Source organism: Linepithema humile, chromosome 6, assembly GCF_040581485.1.
Source record: "Linepithema humile isolate Giens D197 chromosome 6, Lhum_UNIL_v1.0, whole genome shotgun sequence".
In the NCBI taxonomy this organism is placed as follows: Eukaryota; Metazoa; Arthropoda; class Insecta; order Hymenoptera; family Formicidae; genus Linepithema; species Linepithema humile.
In genome coordinates this window covers 6,848,935-6,865,139 of record NC_090133.1, presented here as the reverse complement: position 1 = coordinate 6,865,139, position 16,205 = coordinate 6,848,935, and the positions used below count along the sequence as shown (strand labels likewise).

The following is a 16,205-nucleotide window of genomic DNA, read 5'->3' as shown; positions in this document are numbered from 1 at the left end:
CAGGCGAAAGCCAATAAATTAATTGGATTGACCGTCGTTACTTGTCGCGTACAAATCGGATTAGCGATTCCCGCTGCGATCAGCTGTTGGTCGATTCTCGTTAACTTTGCTCTTCCGTTCCTTAATGCGAATAGGCAAGAGAGTCTACTCGTGTTAGGTATGTTGCATTTAAAAAAGTTATTTACGTAGAACGAGCACGTATATGTGAAAGCGCGCGTGTGTATTCCTGCCAGCAACAAGCAAGCAAGCAAGCAAGCAAACGAGATGCGCAATGTTGTCTGGCTTCACCGATCCCCCGAGCTTGAGCCGTTTAAAGATATTGCATGCCTGGCGCGCAAATCCTCGGCGTAATTCGAACATACACATGCGATAATGCGAGTCGGGGAGAAGTCCGACTCGAAGCCGCGGAGATTAATAAAACACGTTGCGGTGGCTATGAGTAGCTACAAGGCTACTACCGGTTAAAATACATCGGTGCATGCGATGTTTGCATCGTGCCATTACTCTCAGAATATTACTGGCTTTTTAATGAAATATAAAAGCAAAGGATATATAGAGATAATTATATATAAAATATAATATTATTACGACGGATAATTTTCAGTAAAATATTAGGATTGCGTACATAAAACGGGAGAACGTCCATGTCGTTTGTCGAACGTTTATATTTATTCCCGGTGTATTATGCGCTCCAACAGTGTGTTGCATGGGCTCGTCGATGTGTCACGTATGTGTCATTAGCGCGTTGTAATGCGGCCGAAAGTTGATCTTTACGAGTTTTGGCACGATTTTCATTACACGCGGTCGCGATCGCCGATGTTAGCGAGTTCCTGCACGAAGCACCGCGATTCCGGCATCCTTCGGCCGCCGTGGAATCTAGATCGTACATCGCGGGAGAACGATCGTGCGGAAGGAGGACAAAGAAAGAGAGAGAGAGAGAGAGAGAGAGAGAGAGAGAGAGCGAGAGCGCGAGAGATAGAGAGAGAGTGAGTAAAGGAGAAAGGGAGAGGGAGCTTATTCCGGCTTTTACGAAGCCATAGTGGCGTATCCGTTTTGCGGGGCACGACGTGCAAAACGATCGATAACACGCTCGTAACGTTATTACCAACAGGTATACGGAGGTGGGTAGCACCGGTACTACCGGTAATAATGTGGCTTTTACGCTCTCTCGTGGGCGCTGATACAGCAGCCACTATAGTCAGGCGGCGTTTACTGCAGCACACTCCACGACAAAAAGATTGCCGCTTTGCAATATTGTTAATTGGTATAAATATAATTAAAGAATAGCGTTTGTCATATGTCATACCAGTTTTAAATCATTATTAGTAACTGTTTCTATTTTGAAAATTGCTCATTAATTTTCAACATTTGTTACGCTTAAACATAAACAATAATGTAGTATTTCTCTCTCCCTCTCTCTCTCTTTTTTTTAATAACTGTAATTGTTGTAACGAAATGAGTGAAACAAAATGCATCGAAAGTGAGTAAAAAGAAAATTATTAGCCGAATTGGGATTTATTTTTACATAGACATGATTATGCATAAAAATGATAAAATAGTTTATTGGGATATTACAAAAATATTCGAAGATTATTTTTATGAAGGAAGTTTTTTATTTTGCAAACGATGGCGAATTTAGAAATATTATCAAACACCAATATTATGATGAGAGAAGTAACGGCAGTCGTAAACCGACGTGAAAAACAGAAAAATATATACTGCGTTGAAATAAAAAGAAAAACATTAATTCGCTCGGTGCGCTGCTTTTTTATTGCGAAATGTACATGTAAGCGACAACATTTTTTTGTCTGGCTCCGTATATATCGATTTCGGGTTATCTACAGAACAACGAAGTCTTTCGAATAAATCTCGGGGTATTATAGGCTTTAATGGCGTTAAGGGATTGTATGGCGCATTGATACATTTAATGGTGTTTTTGCGTTGCAGGGACCACCGCAGCCTGGGCAGCCGTTCAAATTTTCGGTCGGCGACTCCTGCGATCGTATCAAAGAGGAATTCAATTTCTTGCAAGCCCAATACCACAGGTATACTTCTATTCTTCATATTTACAGACTCATAAATTCATAAGTTGCGATCAATCGAAGACATACGGAATATTTTCATTTTATTCAACGAGAATAGTCGACAGGACTGATTTATTACAAATTATTTGCAACAATTCATTAATGAATCACGCGATTACATAAACGTATGTCTCCGTTGTTCGTGAAAGTTATGTCATCGATGTAAGTTTTATTTTAATTTTTTTTCCTGACAATTTTTGATGGCATATTCAATTTTGATTAATTTACTAAAATAGTAATCGATAGCTGCGAGTAAGTCGATATTGATACAACTTGTCCCAAAGCTTACGCGATCTCATCGACACTTTTAGCAAGATTATCGGATTCCCGCTCTCTCAGCGAAAATACATATTTTCTCGCGGATGTAAATTAAGCGCGATGTAAATTCCACTCAGCGGTTAGCAAGTTTGTCGAACGGAGTAAATGTTCGCGTCCGTAGACGGCGCAGAGCCCGTATCCATTAGGTGGTCGTGCAAATACCGTGCGCCTAACGCGCGCCTAACGGGCGCACACGCGAAACGCACGGACGAACATACGAACAGGCGGACGTAGGCAGATAATTGTTTGTCTGACCGGAAGCTGTGTACACCGAAGTACGCGCGTAGTCTGGAGAAGGTCCTCATTCGGATAATGCGCCTGTGTGGTGCGCGTTTCTCTAATCACAGTAAAAGTGTTTCCTCCAGAAATATGCATCGCGCGTCTCTGTAAAATTAGCTCTACTTTTTCAAAATTCGAAAAAAATAATAACATATTTCCGGATAATCTCTCGGAAGAATTCTAAAGTTCTCCATTGATTTCAATAAGAGTTTAAAGTAGTGGAAATGTCACTCGAAAAACCAAGAGATTTTTTTTTGTGAAACATTTTTTTTAAGTTTTGAGAAGATTTCAAATAGTTCAAATAATCGAATTTTTTCAGTTGTAAAAAGAGTTTTGATCACAAAATTTACGGAACTTTGAAATTTTGAACTATGCAATTTTTTTTATATATATGATAAACCTGTAAAAGATTGTTAAATTTATATTTTTATTTGTCGACCTATAAACGTCACGTTATCAAAGCCTGTAGTGCGTATAGCAAAAACTCATTATTTTCTTTTTACTGTACATGAAAGCTGTACATATAAAATGTTGATAAAAAGAAAGATAATTAAAATAGTAATATCAAGTATGCTCTAGCGAATAAATTTTATCACGCGTTTAGAAACACCATGATCAGAAGCAACATTCATAAATTCCGCGGATTGAGATATTAATCATGGAAAAGTAAAAATGCGCCCGGCTTGTGTCGTGAAACACAGCTATGTCGGTCGCGCGCGTGTAGTAGTCGCGCGCGCGTTTAAGCGCGCAACGTGATTCCCGATAAATCGTCTCGTAAATCGTTGGTGCGGCGTCAATCTGAAATAATTAATCGACTCTCCGATCGCGCGAGTATTGCCGCTTGCGTAACGAGAGTTGCAACTCGCGAAGAGCGATCGTTAATACCGCGCTAATTTATCGCCTTAGAGGAGAGATTGTGCCGCGCGGTGTACAGCATTCCTTGATTCGCCTTTCACGAATATTAAACGGCGCGTCGCGAAATTACTACCTTTTCATCGAATCTAATTAAACGATTTTGCCTCTCGATATTGGAGCCTCTGGATTTTTACCTAAAAAATAAAGAACAAAAATTTGTTTGTTAAAGAAAATGAAATGTTAGAATCGTACCTCCGCGCTGATTCGATGACGAAATCAATAAGCCACTTTTCACTCCGTTCGTTATCGCCGGTTGAAATATTTTCTAGATGTTACATTTTTGATCTTTATTTTTCTTCTCGCTTTCGTGATACATATACGGTATTATAAACTTAATGTCGTGATAAAGAACGGCGAGCGGAGGGACAATCCGACGATTTCGAGGGCTGGTGGATATTAATGTTCTGTTCTTGTTCTTGTACAGCCTTAAATTGGAGTGCGAGAAACTGGCCAGTGAAAAAATAGAGATACAGAGGCATTACGTGATGGTAAGCCGGGAGAAGAATGAGAACGTAGAAAGGGGCAGCGCGTTACACACACACGCTCACACACACAACACACACCTGTACGACAGAACCATAAGAGTCACTCTTCCGTTGTTCCCAGATTAAAATGCATTGGTTTTTGTCGCGCTGAATGAATTTGAGAGATATCGCTCGGTCGTGGTCGAGCTATTTCAATTTTCACGAAATTCCGAAGAATTATGTGTTATCCGAATCTAAAAGAGAGAGAGAGAGAGAAATTATTCAGAAACCGATGCGATTTCGCCGAGATGAATTTTCCAAATGGCACGACAGCACGTGTGCCTTTTGTAATACCTTTATTGTACGTACGAGCGAAATTAAAGGAAAAATAGCGCGGATTTTCAAAGTACCGTCGGAGGTATAATTCCGGGGTTACGGGCGGTTATATACGGGAGAAAAAACCCGGGGAAATTATCATCGCGAGCCGAGCCCGTTGGCGGTCGCGCGACCGAAAATACCCGGGGAACACGGAGAGAAACACCAATCACAGAGACGACGCACCCACACTCGTTATCGTAGGTATACAGTCATGGAGCAGCAGCAGCAGCAGCAACAGCAGCAGCGACGGCAGCAGCAGCAGTGCGGCGACGCACTCGAGCGTTACAGGCATACGAACGCATTCATTTGCCGCGGTACAAGCGGTTTTGTCGGCCGCCGCCACCGCGAGATTATTTTCCCGCGCCGGAGCACCGCGCTAAACAAAAATACGATGCTGGCTTGTCGTCGTTAAAAAAGTTATCGCCACCGCGGACGGGGGCCTTTGTCCCGCTCTGATGTCGCTCCGTCGGGTAACACGGCGGTCGACCAAGTGAATATTAATATGCGCTTTAACGCGTCGGGGAAAAGCGCGCGCGGCGCGACGAGGATTAACTCTTAATGAACCTGCGCGTTACCGCGTCGATTCTCGTATTGATTTCGTATTAACTTTCTTTCCGGGAGAGGCAATTTAAGTGCGCGAATGTATTTTCCGCCGATCGTGCGCTTTCGCAAAATTATTAATTGTCGCTCGACGGAAAAGAGTGCGGTGCAATATTTACGGCGACTACTTAACTCGTTTGCGATTGTTTGTATTTATTACACATGTTGCCTTGTCAATTGAACGCGATGTAAATCCAACGAACGCGTTTTTATGAATTATTTGCTCGCGATCGTGACGCTTCCAATATTCTCCACGGTCCACTTTGGTAAACACAAAATTCACACAGACAGAACACGCATATACACGTATATACATAAATACACGCATAACGGCCAGTATATAACAATTATTATCAATGTTTGTTGCGGCTGCACTAATTGTGTGTTTTTAATGGCTTGGCTGTGCACCATCCCTCCGCAATATTCCTCGTTTCGAGGAGGCGCGATGGAAGGAACGAATCGGTGCGGAAGGTTGTAAAAACACGCGTACGGGACAGATCAACGATTCGTTACGTGGTCGTCCGATCGAATGACGACACGTTTTGCACACGATATCACGTGTCTCATTCGTCAGGGAGCCCAAATCAGACGACCCTCGGCTCGTTGCCGACTCGATAATCTCATTTAGCTGCGTTATATTCCCTATTGTAGTGGAAACGCGAGACTCCCCCTCGGTAAAATGCGAAAGTGAAAGAGAGAGAGAAAGAGAGAGAGAGAGAGAGAGAGAGAGAGAGTGAGAGAGGGTCTTCCCTTCTCTTTATTTTGTCCCCACAGCTTTTGAATGTCGCCTGCACTTACTAATGTTTAGCTTACACGTGCGTTTTCCTGCTTGTTCTGTCCAGTATTAAGTTGGAGCTGGAGAAACTCGCCCAGGAGAAGACGGAGATGCAGCGCCACTACGTCATGGTGAGTCCACAAAGCTAACAGAACCTATCGAACAGAGCGATAAAGGAACCGAACGACACGATGCGTGTTTTTTTTTTCTCGTCCGAAGACGCGAGTTTCTCGTGAAATTTATTTTTGCGCTCGTTCTTGTTAGCCGAGAGTCGTTTCGGATTGCAGGGAATATTCTACATCTAATTCGCTCGTTAAATTTACGCCATTATGCAATGCTGCGGTATACATATTGAAGCGCTATTTTGATACGTCTATTAATTTTTTAAATAATATTTTAACCTTAAACACACATATATATATATTTAGAAATTAAATTTGTAATAAAAAATATTTCGCACGACGCGAGAGATAATGGCGAGATAATTTAGAGTCGCATAGCGTGCATGTCGCGATGTTTCTTTGCCGAAGTAGCTCCACTTTCGGCTTTGTTTTTCGAGTTTGTCCCGCGGGAGTATAAGTAGACATTGCGAGAGTCTCGGCTTACTTTCGCCCGTAGATCTTCGTTATCGCGATACACCGTCCGCCGTGTATGTGTCTTCATTAAGCTGCGTGAAGCGTGAAGAGGTGCCCGCTGTCTTCACGGCGGGTCGAAGGTCGCCGAAGAGTACATATGTAACGCTTTTAATTTCACGCCAGCTATCCCGACGTGTCTTGGCGGCCACATTTTTCCATCCATCATTTTCCGGGAAAAAAGCTAGGGACTGTATTTGTGGAGATTTTATCTCGGTGCGCCCTTGTGTAAGGTATTGCATTAATTTCCAAGTTAGATCGCGTACCGCCTATAGGAAAGCGTAGATTTAAATCTAAAAGATTAAGCTACATCTAGAAAATTTGTAAGTTTATCGCGAAAATATTCAAATTGAGCATTCCGAATTTACATAAGAAATCTTGATAATGCGGCTAGTACCACATGATTCGGAACGCTATAGCCGAGTAATACCGTAAGTTTGCAGGCCGGAGTTCGTTGCCCAAAGCTCACGAAGCGTGTATTATAGGCGGGCGATAATTTATAGGCCGTAGTCCGCGCGCGGCCGGCCGCGCGGTCGATGCAAATAACTTCATATAAAATGCGCGGCGCTCGCTCTCGCGTGGACGTGGCACTTCCGCCGATTCACGCCGGCACGAAGATTAATCGCGCGATCGTCTCACGTACGTACCGCAGTTATGCACGTCGCACGAGAGCGCGCCGCCCCCCTGCGCGCGCCAGGTATGCGCCTCTCGCTCTCCCGATCGATCGATCTTCGCGTCCGCGCGTCGATCCTTTATTCCGCGCGTAACCGCCGATCGATCGGCCCGCTTCGCGCGACTCGCGCGTGTGTGACAGGTTTAAATGTACATATCATACTTTATCCCACTTTTGTTTCGATATAGCGGGCCGCTTATTGTTCCGTCGGCGCGCGCGGTAACGAAACGTCGGCGCGGAACACAGCGAGACCACGGAATGCACTTAATCAAATTTCGATCGACGAGCACGAAAGCATATTTATTGCGCTATCGTCCTATCGCGCCCGTTTTATCATTGATGATTGATTACCGACGTAACAAGAATTTATCGTAGTATCGGGTTTAGGTCGGCGTTAGCAACAGGTTACTCGCGCCTGTCGGCTAAACACGTCCGTTCGCATCGAGCGAATCATTGATTCCTCCGGGCGCAATCGGCGCAAGCCCGCCGCGTAGGTGTGCCTCGGCGTCGCACACCACCATCGTGGAGAAGTCGCGCGAGCGCGCCGGATAAAGCATCGGCGTCGTCACGTCACGCGGTCTTACTCGTAATCGCCGTAATTTGCTTTCCGCGCAACAACGTCGTTTCCGTCCGTTGAATTACGACGGACTCTCCCGAATGCCATTCGTGTTCATCCACCGCGAGTATACAATCGGGGGTCGTATAAACGGGTCCATTCGCCGTATCCGGTTCCCGTCAATTTTTCCGCGTGACAGCCGCGACGTCGCGACGCGCAGTTTCCAGCTGTGCTGGCAGCCAGTCGGCGAATCCCCGCGGGATTCGTCATCGATGGCGACCATCGTGTCTCGCGCGCAGAGTCGTGTCGTGTTCGTGCGGGGTCGAGGGATCCGTCGGTACGACGTCGTTACGCTGCAACAGCTCAGCCCCGACCACGGGGCATTACGCCTTTTACGACTCTTTCATGTAATTGTCGTGCTCGTGAACTTTTACGAGCGCGCGAACCGCGAGCGGGAATCTGCCGCCGCCGCGAAGCACTCCAGCGATGGCTATCCCGGCATATTGGCACGAGTGCGTCCTTCGTTTTGTGTTTCCGCTCGCGAATTGCTGCACTAACCGCGCGATACTCTCGTCGGTCGCGATTTCTGAAGCGGCTCTATCAGATACGACAATAATGCCAGATACGAAAATGCATGCAGCAGGAACGAGAGAGAGAGAGAGTTAATGCCTTTGCGTTGCGCCGATTTATTGAAACATTTCGCAGCGCGAATACGCGAGTAAACAGCTATCCACACATACTTATAAAAGTATGCGCCACACATACACTCGCGGCAGTATGTTTTTCCCGATTAAATCAAGTCCAACGGTCGGGCGCGGCGCGGGGCGAGCATCGAGGGCAAAATTTGCAAGTCGTATGCAGTCCGAGTCGGATGTCGCCGTCGCCTAAAGAGCGTACTCGCACAACAGGAGCGATTTCCATTGAGGGACGATGGCAGACCCCGATAAGGGTGTCTCACTCCCCGCGAGAGAGGACGAGCCCGGGCGCGTTTCGCGCGGGGGTAGATACCGATCGCGATCGATATCGTTCGGGCTGCTCGGGAATTGAAAAGAGATTGCGCCGCCCCGAAGTCGTTCCCGCAATCAGATCGGTCACGACTCAAGGGGGCGAGCACCGGTGGAGTGAGTTTTCAGCTAATAATAGCCCGAATCTTCTCTCAACACACTGCTCTTCAAACGGGAGAGTATTCGATGTAGATTTAGACGACGACCGGATTTATCTTCGACAAACGAAAAGACATCGGGGACAAAAATATTACTCGAACGCCCGATTCTCTCGATTTTCGATTGGAAAGAACGAGTCGCGCGACGAGATGTATATAAAATATCGGAAATATAATGCACTCTCGCGGTGAATATTCCTAGTTTACGATCGAGCTTCTTGCTTATGCGGCTTCACTCCATTATCGTGCTCGACTGTCATTCGTAGTGTTTCTCCACTCGTATTAAACGTCCCGACCGCGAGTATAGCGTTTCCAGTCTCGTGATAATTAAGATCCTGACCTCCCTTCCGACCGTCTTTCTCCCTCAAGGGAAGTCTATTAATTAAAAGCCAATTACTTCGTTGAAACGGTCTCCGACGGCGAAACCATCTCCGTGTAGCTGCGCTTCTTAACTGTCCTCCTTTTTCTTCCATCGCGAATTTGCCAAAATGATGCGCGAGAAACACTTTATTTTTCTTCCTCTGTATTATTTTTCAGATTTAAAACTGTTTATAATCGGGTTTTCCCTGAAAAAGCTGTAATAACGGAAAACAGGAACATCACCGGTAAATTTTTAATGATTTTTCTCTTTTATTTGTACTCGACATTTTAGCCAAGTCAATGTATTGAAAACATAATTACATTTAGTTAACGTAGGTTACAAGCTTTCAGCGAAATTATTATTTTCGCAAGAATAGTGCCGATTAAAATATACATTTCGCGATTTATTGATAATGCACGCGAGCGCGAATGTAATAAAAATATGGGCGGTTTAATTTATATATTTAAAAGCAGTGCGTGCGCGCGGCCAAATTTCCACATTCGCGTTTTCGCGCATGTATATATTGTTGCGCTCACAATTTACAAAATAATCGTAATTTCGAAGATAAACTGCACCGAATGAATATCGAATTATTAAAACAAACGAGTTTAATTAATCGCGGCCTGTCCGAAGCAGGTTCGTAAAATATCCATTCGGACGAATTTGCCCGCGTTTAAAATATTAACGATAATTTTGCCGTATTGCGAAATGAATATTACCAGTGTCGCTGAAATCGTAACGGTGAGAAAACATTGCGCTCGATAGCGAGGTCGATCGTCTTCGATCGCGTCTCTGTGTTCTAACACCGTTTATTACGTTCCCCTCGTATTCGCGACAGAGAAAAAAAATACTCTAAACCGACTGTCGTAGTTGCGTCGATATATTAAAACGCGGTTTATACTGCGAGCTTTACGACCATCGGGCAATAAAGTCCGTTTCACAACGCTCGTTGATTCCGCTGGGAATAATGTGGCGACTATATTCAAGACGCTCGTTACAGTCGCGAATTGCCGTGATTTTCTCTTTTTCTCTCTTTCGCGATAGTCATTACACGCTTTTTTTCTCAACACGTGTAGCGGTCACGTCGATAAACGATACATGCGCGAAAGAAATAGGTCCAGCAACTACACTCTGACTGCGCAATTCTGTCGCGAATCTCGCCGCGATCGGAAATTTCAGCGTGCGAAGTGAGAACCGCTGTTCGGTGAGCGAATTAGTTAAAGCCAGCCCGGGCTGTGTCTTGTACACACGATGTAGAAACGATGTTACGAGGAACCGGTCTTTGGTCGACCCGCATACATGCATTTCGTGTGTGTGTGTGTGTGTGTGTGTGTGTGAGCGCGCGCAACATACAAGCCCTTCCTCTCCCTCTCGCAGGCGAAGAAGGAGGCGAGAGTGCGCCGCGCTCCTTTCTCGCCCTCGTCTTCGTTTTTCTCATTTTCTCGACGCGCTTATCCCTCTTACCGACCGACTGACTGCGGTCTCGCATTACGGCTCAATTTGGTCCGCTTTTCGTAATCTCGTAATCTCATTTGATCGATATAATCTCGACCCTGCAATCGCGGAGAGGCTCTTAAAGGATCTTCCGCCCAGCCGCTCTTCCCGCGGCCGTCATTATAGATTCAAGCAGCATCTTGGTTTACGAAACTCGATAATTCGATTAATCACACGGAGTGCTTTTATATTTGCCCGATGTGATATTTATACGGCAATTTTGATTGTTATACGCGCGCTCGGATCATTACGCTCGAAACTAACACGCTGAATAAAACGATGATAAATCATTTTATTGCCAACGAAAGGCGAAAACAATATTTGTCATTTTGATATGCGGTGCGCGTATCTGCGTATCAGCGGCATTGCATTCGTGACGTAAATTTATCCGACAACTTTTTTTTTTTCAGCTTTCCGATTAATGAGAGATTTGCTTATGTAATCGGTTTTTCGAAGATGACAGAGTCTCGTGATGTAAATGCGCGAATTGGGTTTTCGTGTGAGCAACCTTCCGACGAAGTTCAGCTTCTGCATGAGAAGTCCGCGTTTCGCAGCTAGTTTCTGCACGCATCACCTTAACGCTTGAACGTCGTGGCTTCGTTAACGAAACGCATATAATCTTGTATAGCTACACGACACTTACACGCTTACATTAATCCGTGTAATACTGTTATTCATGCGATCATGTTCTAATCTGTCTCATTTACTTTTTTTGCAGTATTACGAGATGTCGTATGGACTCAACGTGGAGATGCACAAACAGGTAAGAGACTCGATATCTTATATTATTTAAAGTATCTGGAGAACGGGAGTAAGGAACGATATCGCTGCGATCGATACGCGCTTGCCGCGTCGGTTGACGGTGATTTATTAATCGCTCAGTTGGCACGTTGCGCGCGCGGGATTTAATCCGAAATTAAGGGGCCGAACGAGGAGAAAGCTCCGATTACGGGGTGTTTGCGACCCTCTGGGATCTTAGCTATTGAATAAATATGTAAACAAGGTAATAACATGCAAATAGCGCAGCCCGGGGTTGCTGCGTTGTCTCGCGCGCGCGCGCGCAAGACCTCGCGCAATGAAAGACGCAATCCGGCATCCAGAATTTTTATCAGAAACTAGCGGTATTACCGTGCTTTCGGAAAGCACTTGGGATGGAGCTTTCTACACCTCTCCACGTGGCGCGATCAAATCAAATCAAATAATACCTCTTGGAAAATTTTTTTCTTTTCTTTTTTTCGCGCGCATCGGCAACGTCGAGCCCTACGTATTTTTGAATAAAGATTTATTTCGAAAAAATCTGCATTACAAAGATATCGTCATCAAATTTTTCTTGCATCGTATCCATATTCAACGCACCGAACGGCCGATTTGAATTTTTCCTTTTCTCGCATCACCGCGAAGCGCTGATTTCATCTTCCTTCAAAGCGATCTCTGCTTTTCTTTTTTCTTGTTTTTTTTTTTACGACGAGAGAAAGGTGGTGCCCAATCGAATAATTTAGGGTCGACGAGGCCTGGCGAGGGGTGGGGGGGGGGGGGGGAATGAAGGGGAGAGAAAAAGAAACGCGTTAATTGATCGGCAACGGCGAGACTCGGTCTCTTAATTATAGGACGCGTCGGATCGAAGACGAAAACGGCCGTGAGCGCCCGGTCCAATCTGAAATAAATCTCGTCGGGGAGTCGCGTATTTGCACCGTCGTTATCTCGGGGAGTGGATTTTCGATCCGTTGTTCGCGTCTGAGAAGTATCTCGTTTCGGTGCCGGCACAGATACTACTAAGTGGATTCGTCGTATTATCGACAAGCCGGCTAATATCGTCGAGACGTAGCTTCTGAGTGTCACGGAGAGGTGAGAGGCATTCTGTACGCGCTATCGGACAGGAATCTCGATCACAAATTCCGGAGAGTGAATGGCGATCCTTCTTTCTTCGCCTCCACCTCGATATTCCCGTCCTCTCATCTACGCCCTCTCCATAATCTATCTTGCGCGTGGGCGTGCAGCGACGAGTAATGCTCACGTTTATTGAATATTTAGCAGCTGAGCCCGTTATGCTTCCTCCACCCCGCCGCGCTCGACGTCCGCCTTTGTGTCTCGCCTATTCTTTCCACCGCCTCTCCTTTTTCCGGCAGGATGCGTCCTTCAAATCATGAATAAGACCTCGCGTTGAGCGCACGGCGGGTTTCTACGCGAGGCCAGTAGCGAGGCAAGTCAGGTAGCAGGTTGCTTATCTCTCTTCCTGAACGGGCGCTTAAGCGAGCAACCGTGTCGACGGGTTCACAAATATCTTAGGCGTGACTAGGCAGACTGAGCGGCATTTATGCCAACAGTTAAGAATTTGTCCAAATTATTGGCACGACAAATTTTCAACACTCTTTATTCACTGCGTCATATAAATTTCCATGATATTTAATCTTAAACTTATCGATGTGAAGCAAATATTTTTGAAAAAATATCAGTAGGTAATAAAAATATTAGTACCTGAGATTTGCGGGATGGAAAAGGAAGAAGGATAATATTCTCGGAAACGGGACGGCGATCTTTCTATACGGTCGAAACGCGGATTTCCGCTTGTAAGTCTCGTCGTAGTAAAGTTACGTATTAAGCTTGAATGAGGCACATAACTCTTTCAGGATTCCCTCCAACGAGGACATTCGAGCAGGCCGCGAGATATATATACCGTGTGAAATGCGGTATCGGGAACGATGGAATATAAATTCCGATAGGAAATCGCAATACGATCGTGTCGTATCCGCCGTTTTATGCCCTCGATATCTTCGAGATAAGCACTCGAGGCGGGCGGCGGCGGCGGCGGCGGCGGCACTCTGAAATTGCGACGTGACGGTGTCACGTACTTTCCCGGATCGGGATGACGATTATTATCGCTGTTACTTTTAATTCCGTCGCGATTTATCGCCACTGGCAGCCGAACAGGCGGGGATTTATTATTATCAGATCAGGTATTATCGCGTGCGCGCGGGCGCGATTTATTCGCTCGTACGCGCGCGCTATACGGTGCTACGGATACCCGCGCGCGTATCCGGTCCTCATATTTATAAAATCGAAGTGCCGTGCCACTGCTTCGTCGACACGCCTCGTTCCTGCCACGCGGTGCCCGCGATTAATAGCCCGCGCGTTTATGACGAGATCGGGCGTTGTCGCCCGCGTCGGAAATAAAACAGAAAAAGCGAAAGCACGAGCGGGAATGAATAACGGATCCGGCGATGCGAAAGAGCAAAATATCGCGACGCCGGGGATTTATCGGTGTTACATTAACGCCGACCGGCCCTCGTAAGTGTCCACGCATGGCGGGAGCGAGCGCGTCCGCTCGCTCTCTCTCCCTCCCTTCCTCCCTCCCTCCCGCCTGGAGGTTATTAACGTCGCTAATTCTCGGCAATTACTGTCATCATCGTCGGCCGTCTGACCGCAACCGAGCTGTTACGTTTTCCTGTTACACCTGTACGATAATCATTGTCAGCCGGAATCACGCTTGCCGGATAGTTTGCGGATATATCGCACGGCTATAAACGTCTGTGTTAACTCGATAAGTTTTTAGTTAATTAATACGGTACACGCAAATACGCGTGTATTAAATATCGAGCATTACGGAAGTGTCGATAAAAATCACCGAGTCACGAGATATCGATGCCGAGAGAATTTAATGGCGCAAACCAAGTACCCGCGATGCTTCATTGTTGTGAACGCATCGATTTTCTTATTCACTTTTTCCCGTGCCGGTGGAGAACCGAAATTGTTGTGTCATGAGTCGGGTGTCGTTTGATTTTGACCCGTTTCGTCGTGTGTCATCGAACGATGACCACGCGGTCGCGCTTTGTTGCGTCCGACGGCGGCGGCGGTGATAGCGCGCGCGCGCGCGCGCTCACCCGCCCGCTTGCCCACGTTTTTATTTGTAGGAAGCGATGCGTATTGTAAACGCTTTCAGGCATTACTCTCGATTTTACTAACGCTATTACCGGCGATTCCGCAGCTGCAGTACGTGTCGGGGCAGTCGGAAAATTCACGCATGAAAAGTACGGGCGGCCACCACGAGTGATTCGATTTCGTTGTTTTGTCCGATTCGCTGGTTCGCTCGTTTCCCTCCCCCTCGCGCGTCACCCGCCCCGCGCGTTTCCAGGACTCCCCTCGCGGCTCGCCACCCCGCGGGCGCTTGTCTCCCCTGGTTGTCTCTCCATATCCATCCCATATACAGTGCGCTCATTATTCATTTATCGGTTTAACGAGCACGTCCGCGATAAAGCGTCGCGAAATATCGATATCGGATGGTCAATACCCGCTCGGTCCGCGGTCCCTCGCTGGCGCGTGGCTCCGCCTTTCTCTCGGAACAATAAAAAAAATAACTGACTAATCGCGATTTTGCGCGGTGTGTTGCTTCGATTTTAATTCATCGAAATCGAAACAACTGTCGTGGAATTGGCCGAGCGACTTGGAAGACGCGATCCACGGACAAATGAAACGAGTTTCGACGTCCATAAAACTGTGTGTGCTTGGATATTTTTTTATCAAGAGCTTCGCACGTTCGCGACTGGAAAAAAAATAGCCGAGGAATCTCGTCAGGTGCTTCATGAATAACTTCTCAAAAGCGTCCGGCATCACCATCCCTTGCTCGCGAGAGAGGAAAAGCGAGAGAAGGGAAGAGAGAAAAAGGGAGAGATAGTGACTGCGCGAAATGTGTGCGCGGCCGCCGCCGCTTTTTTTCCCGTTTTTATTGTGTCTGCAGTGCCACTGGTTTGATCGGTCGGGCCGCGCCAGGTGGAGGCGGAGGAGCAGATGGTGATTGAGAGGGAAACGGGGCCGGAGGGCGAGGGACGAGAGAAGGGAGGCGATGGGGAGAGCACGGGGGCGGCCGTGGGCAGAAGGGAGAAAAAAGAGGGCGAGTCCGGGCCGTCGCGACGGGCGGAGGAACGAATGGAACGTTGGTGTCGGCGGGGTAGAACAGGGTGCACACGCCGGAAGGGGAAACCCGGGAGCCGCCGCTGGGGGGTGGATGGGGGGGGCGGTGGTGGTGGTGTCGGTCGGGGTTGGCGGTGGTTGACGGTGGGGACGCATCGGCGGCGGTGGCTCGGTGTGTTGGTTCCGAGGGGGTTGGAGGGGGGAAAAAGCGAAGAGCAAAATTTGCTATCGGAAAAATCGAGCTCTCCACGCCACCGCCGCCGACCTCTCCACGCTTGCCCTCCCGCGCGCCCTCCTCTCGCTTTTCCTCCCTCGACCTCGCCCAACCACGACCGCGACTCGTGCGATCCAGCTCCCTCGACCTCGCCGTCCCCGACTCCCCGCAGGAGAGATCCTAGCGAGAGCAGCGTGTAGCCGCGTCGGTGTGAGTTTGACACGCGTTCGTGTGTGCCGTGCGGCTTGGCGGAGAACGGTTCGCAATATGTGCACAATAAAATATACACACAGAAATGTCTACCTTGGCGCGTCTGCGTCCTCCTTTTCTCGCGGTGTCGCGGGAACGCGCGTATGCATCCGCCGGCGGTGTACATATGTACAATACGTATACGC

General features: G+C 47.1%; 1 protein-coding gene across 14 annotated transcripts in view; it reads left to right on the top strand.

The window, feature by feature from the left end:
• Nucleotides 1-16,205, top strand: part of LOC105678312 (protein groucho) — a 121,117-nt gene that overhangs the window by 68,245 nt on the left and 36,667 nt on the right. For 5 of the 14 annotated variants that reach the window (XM_067357907.1, XM_067357909.1, XM_067357914.1 and 2 more), the window contains 3 exons: nt 1,948-2,045; nt 5,881-5,944; nt 11,410-11,454. In XM_067357907.1, the coding sequence (XP_067214008.1) occupies nt 1,948-2,045; nt 5,881-5,944; nt 11,410-11,454 (207 nt within the window). Of the gene's footprint in view, nt 1-1,947; nt 2,046-4,020; nt 4,085-5,880; nt 5,945-11,409; nt 11,455-16,205 lie in introns of those variants that run through there. The other 9 variants (XM_067357908.1, XM_067357910.1, XM_067357915.1 and 6 more) reach the window with 5 other exon arrangements.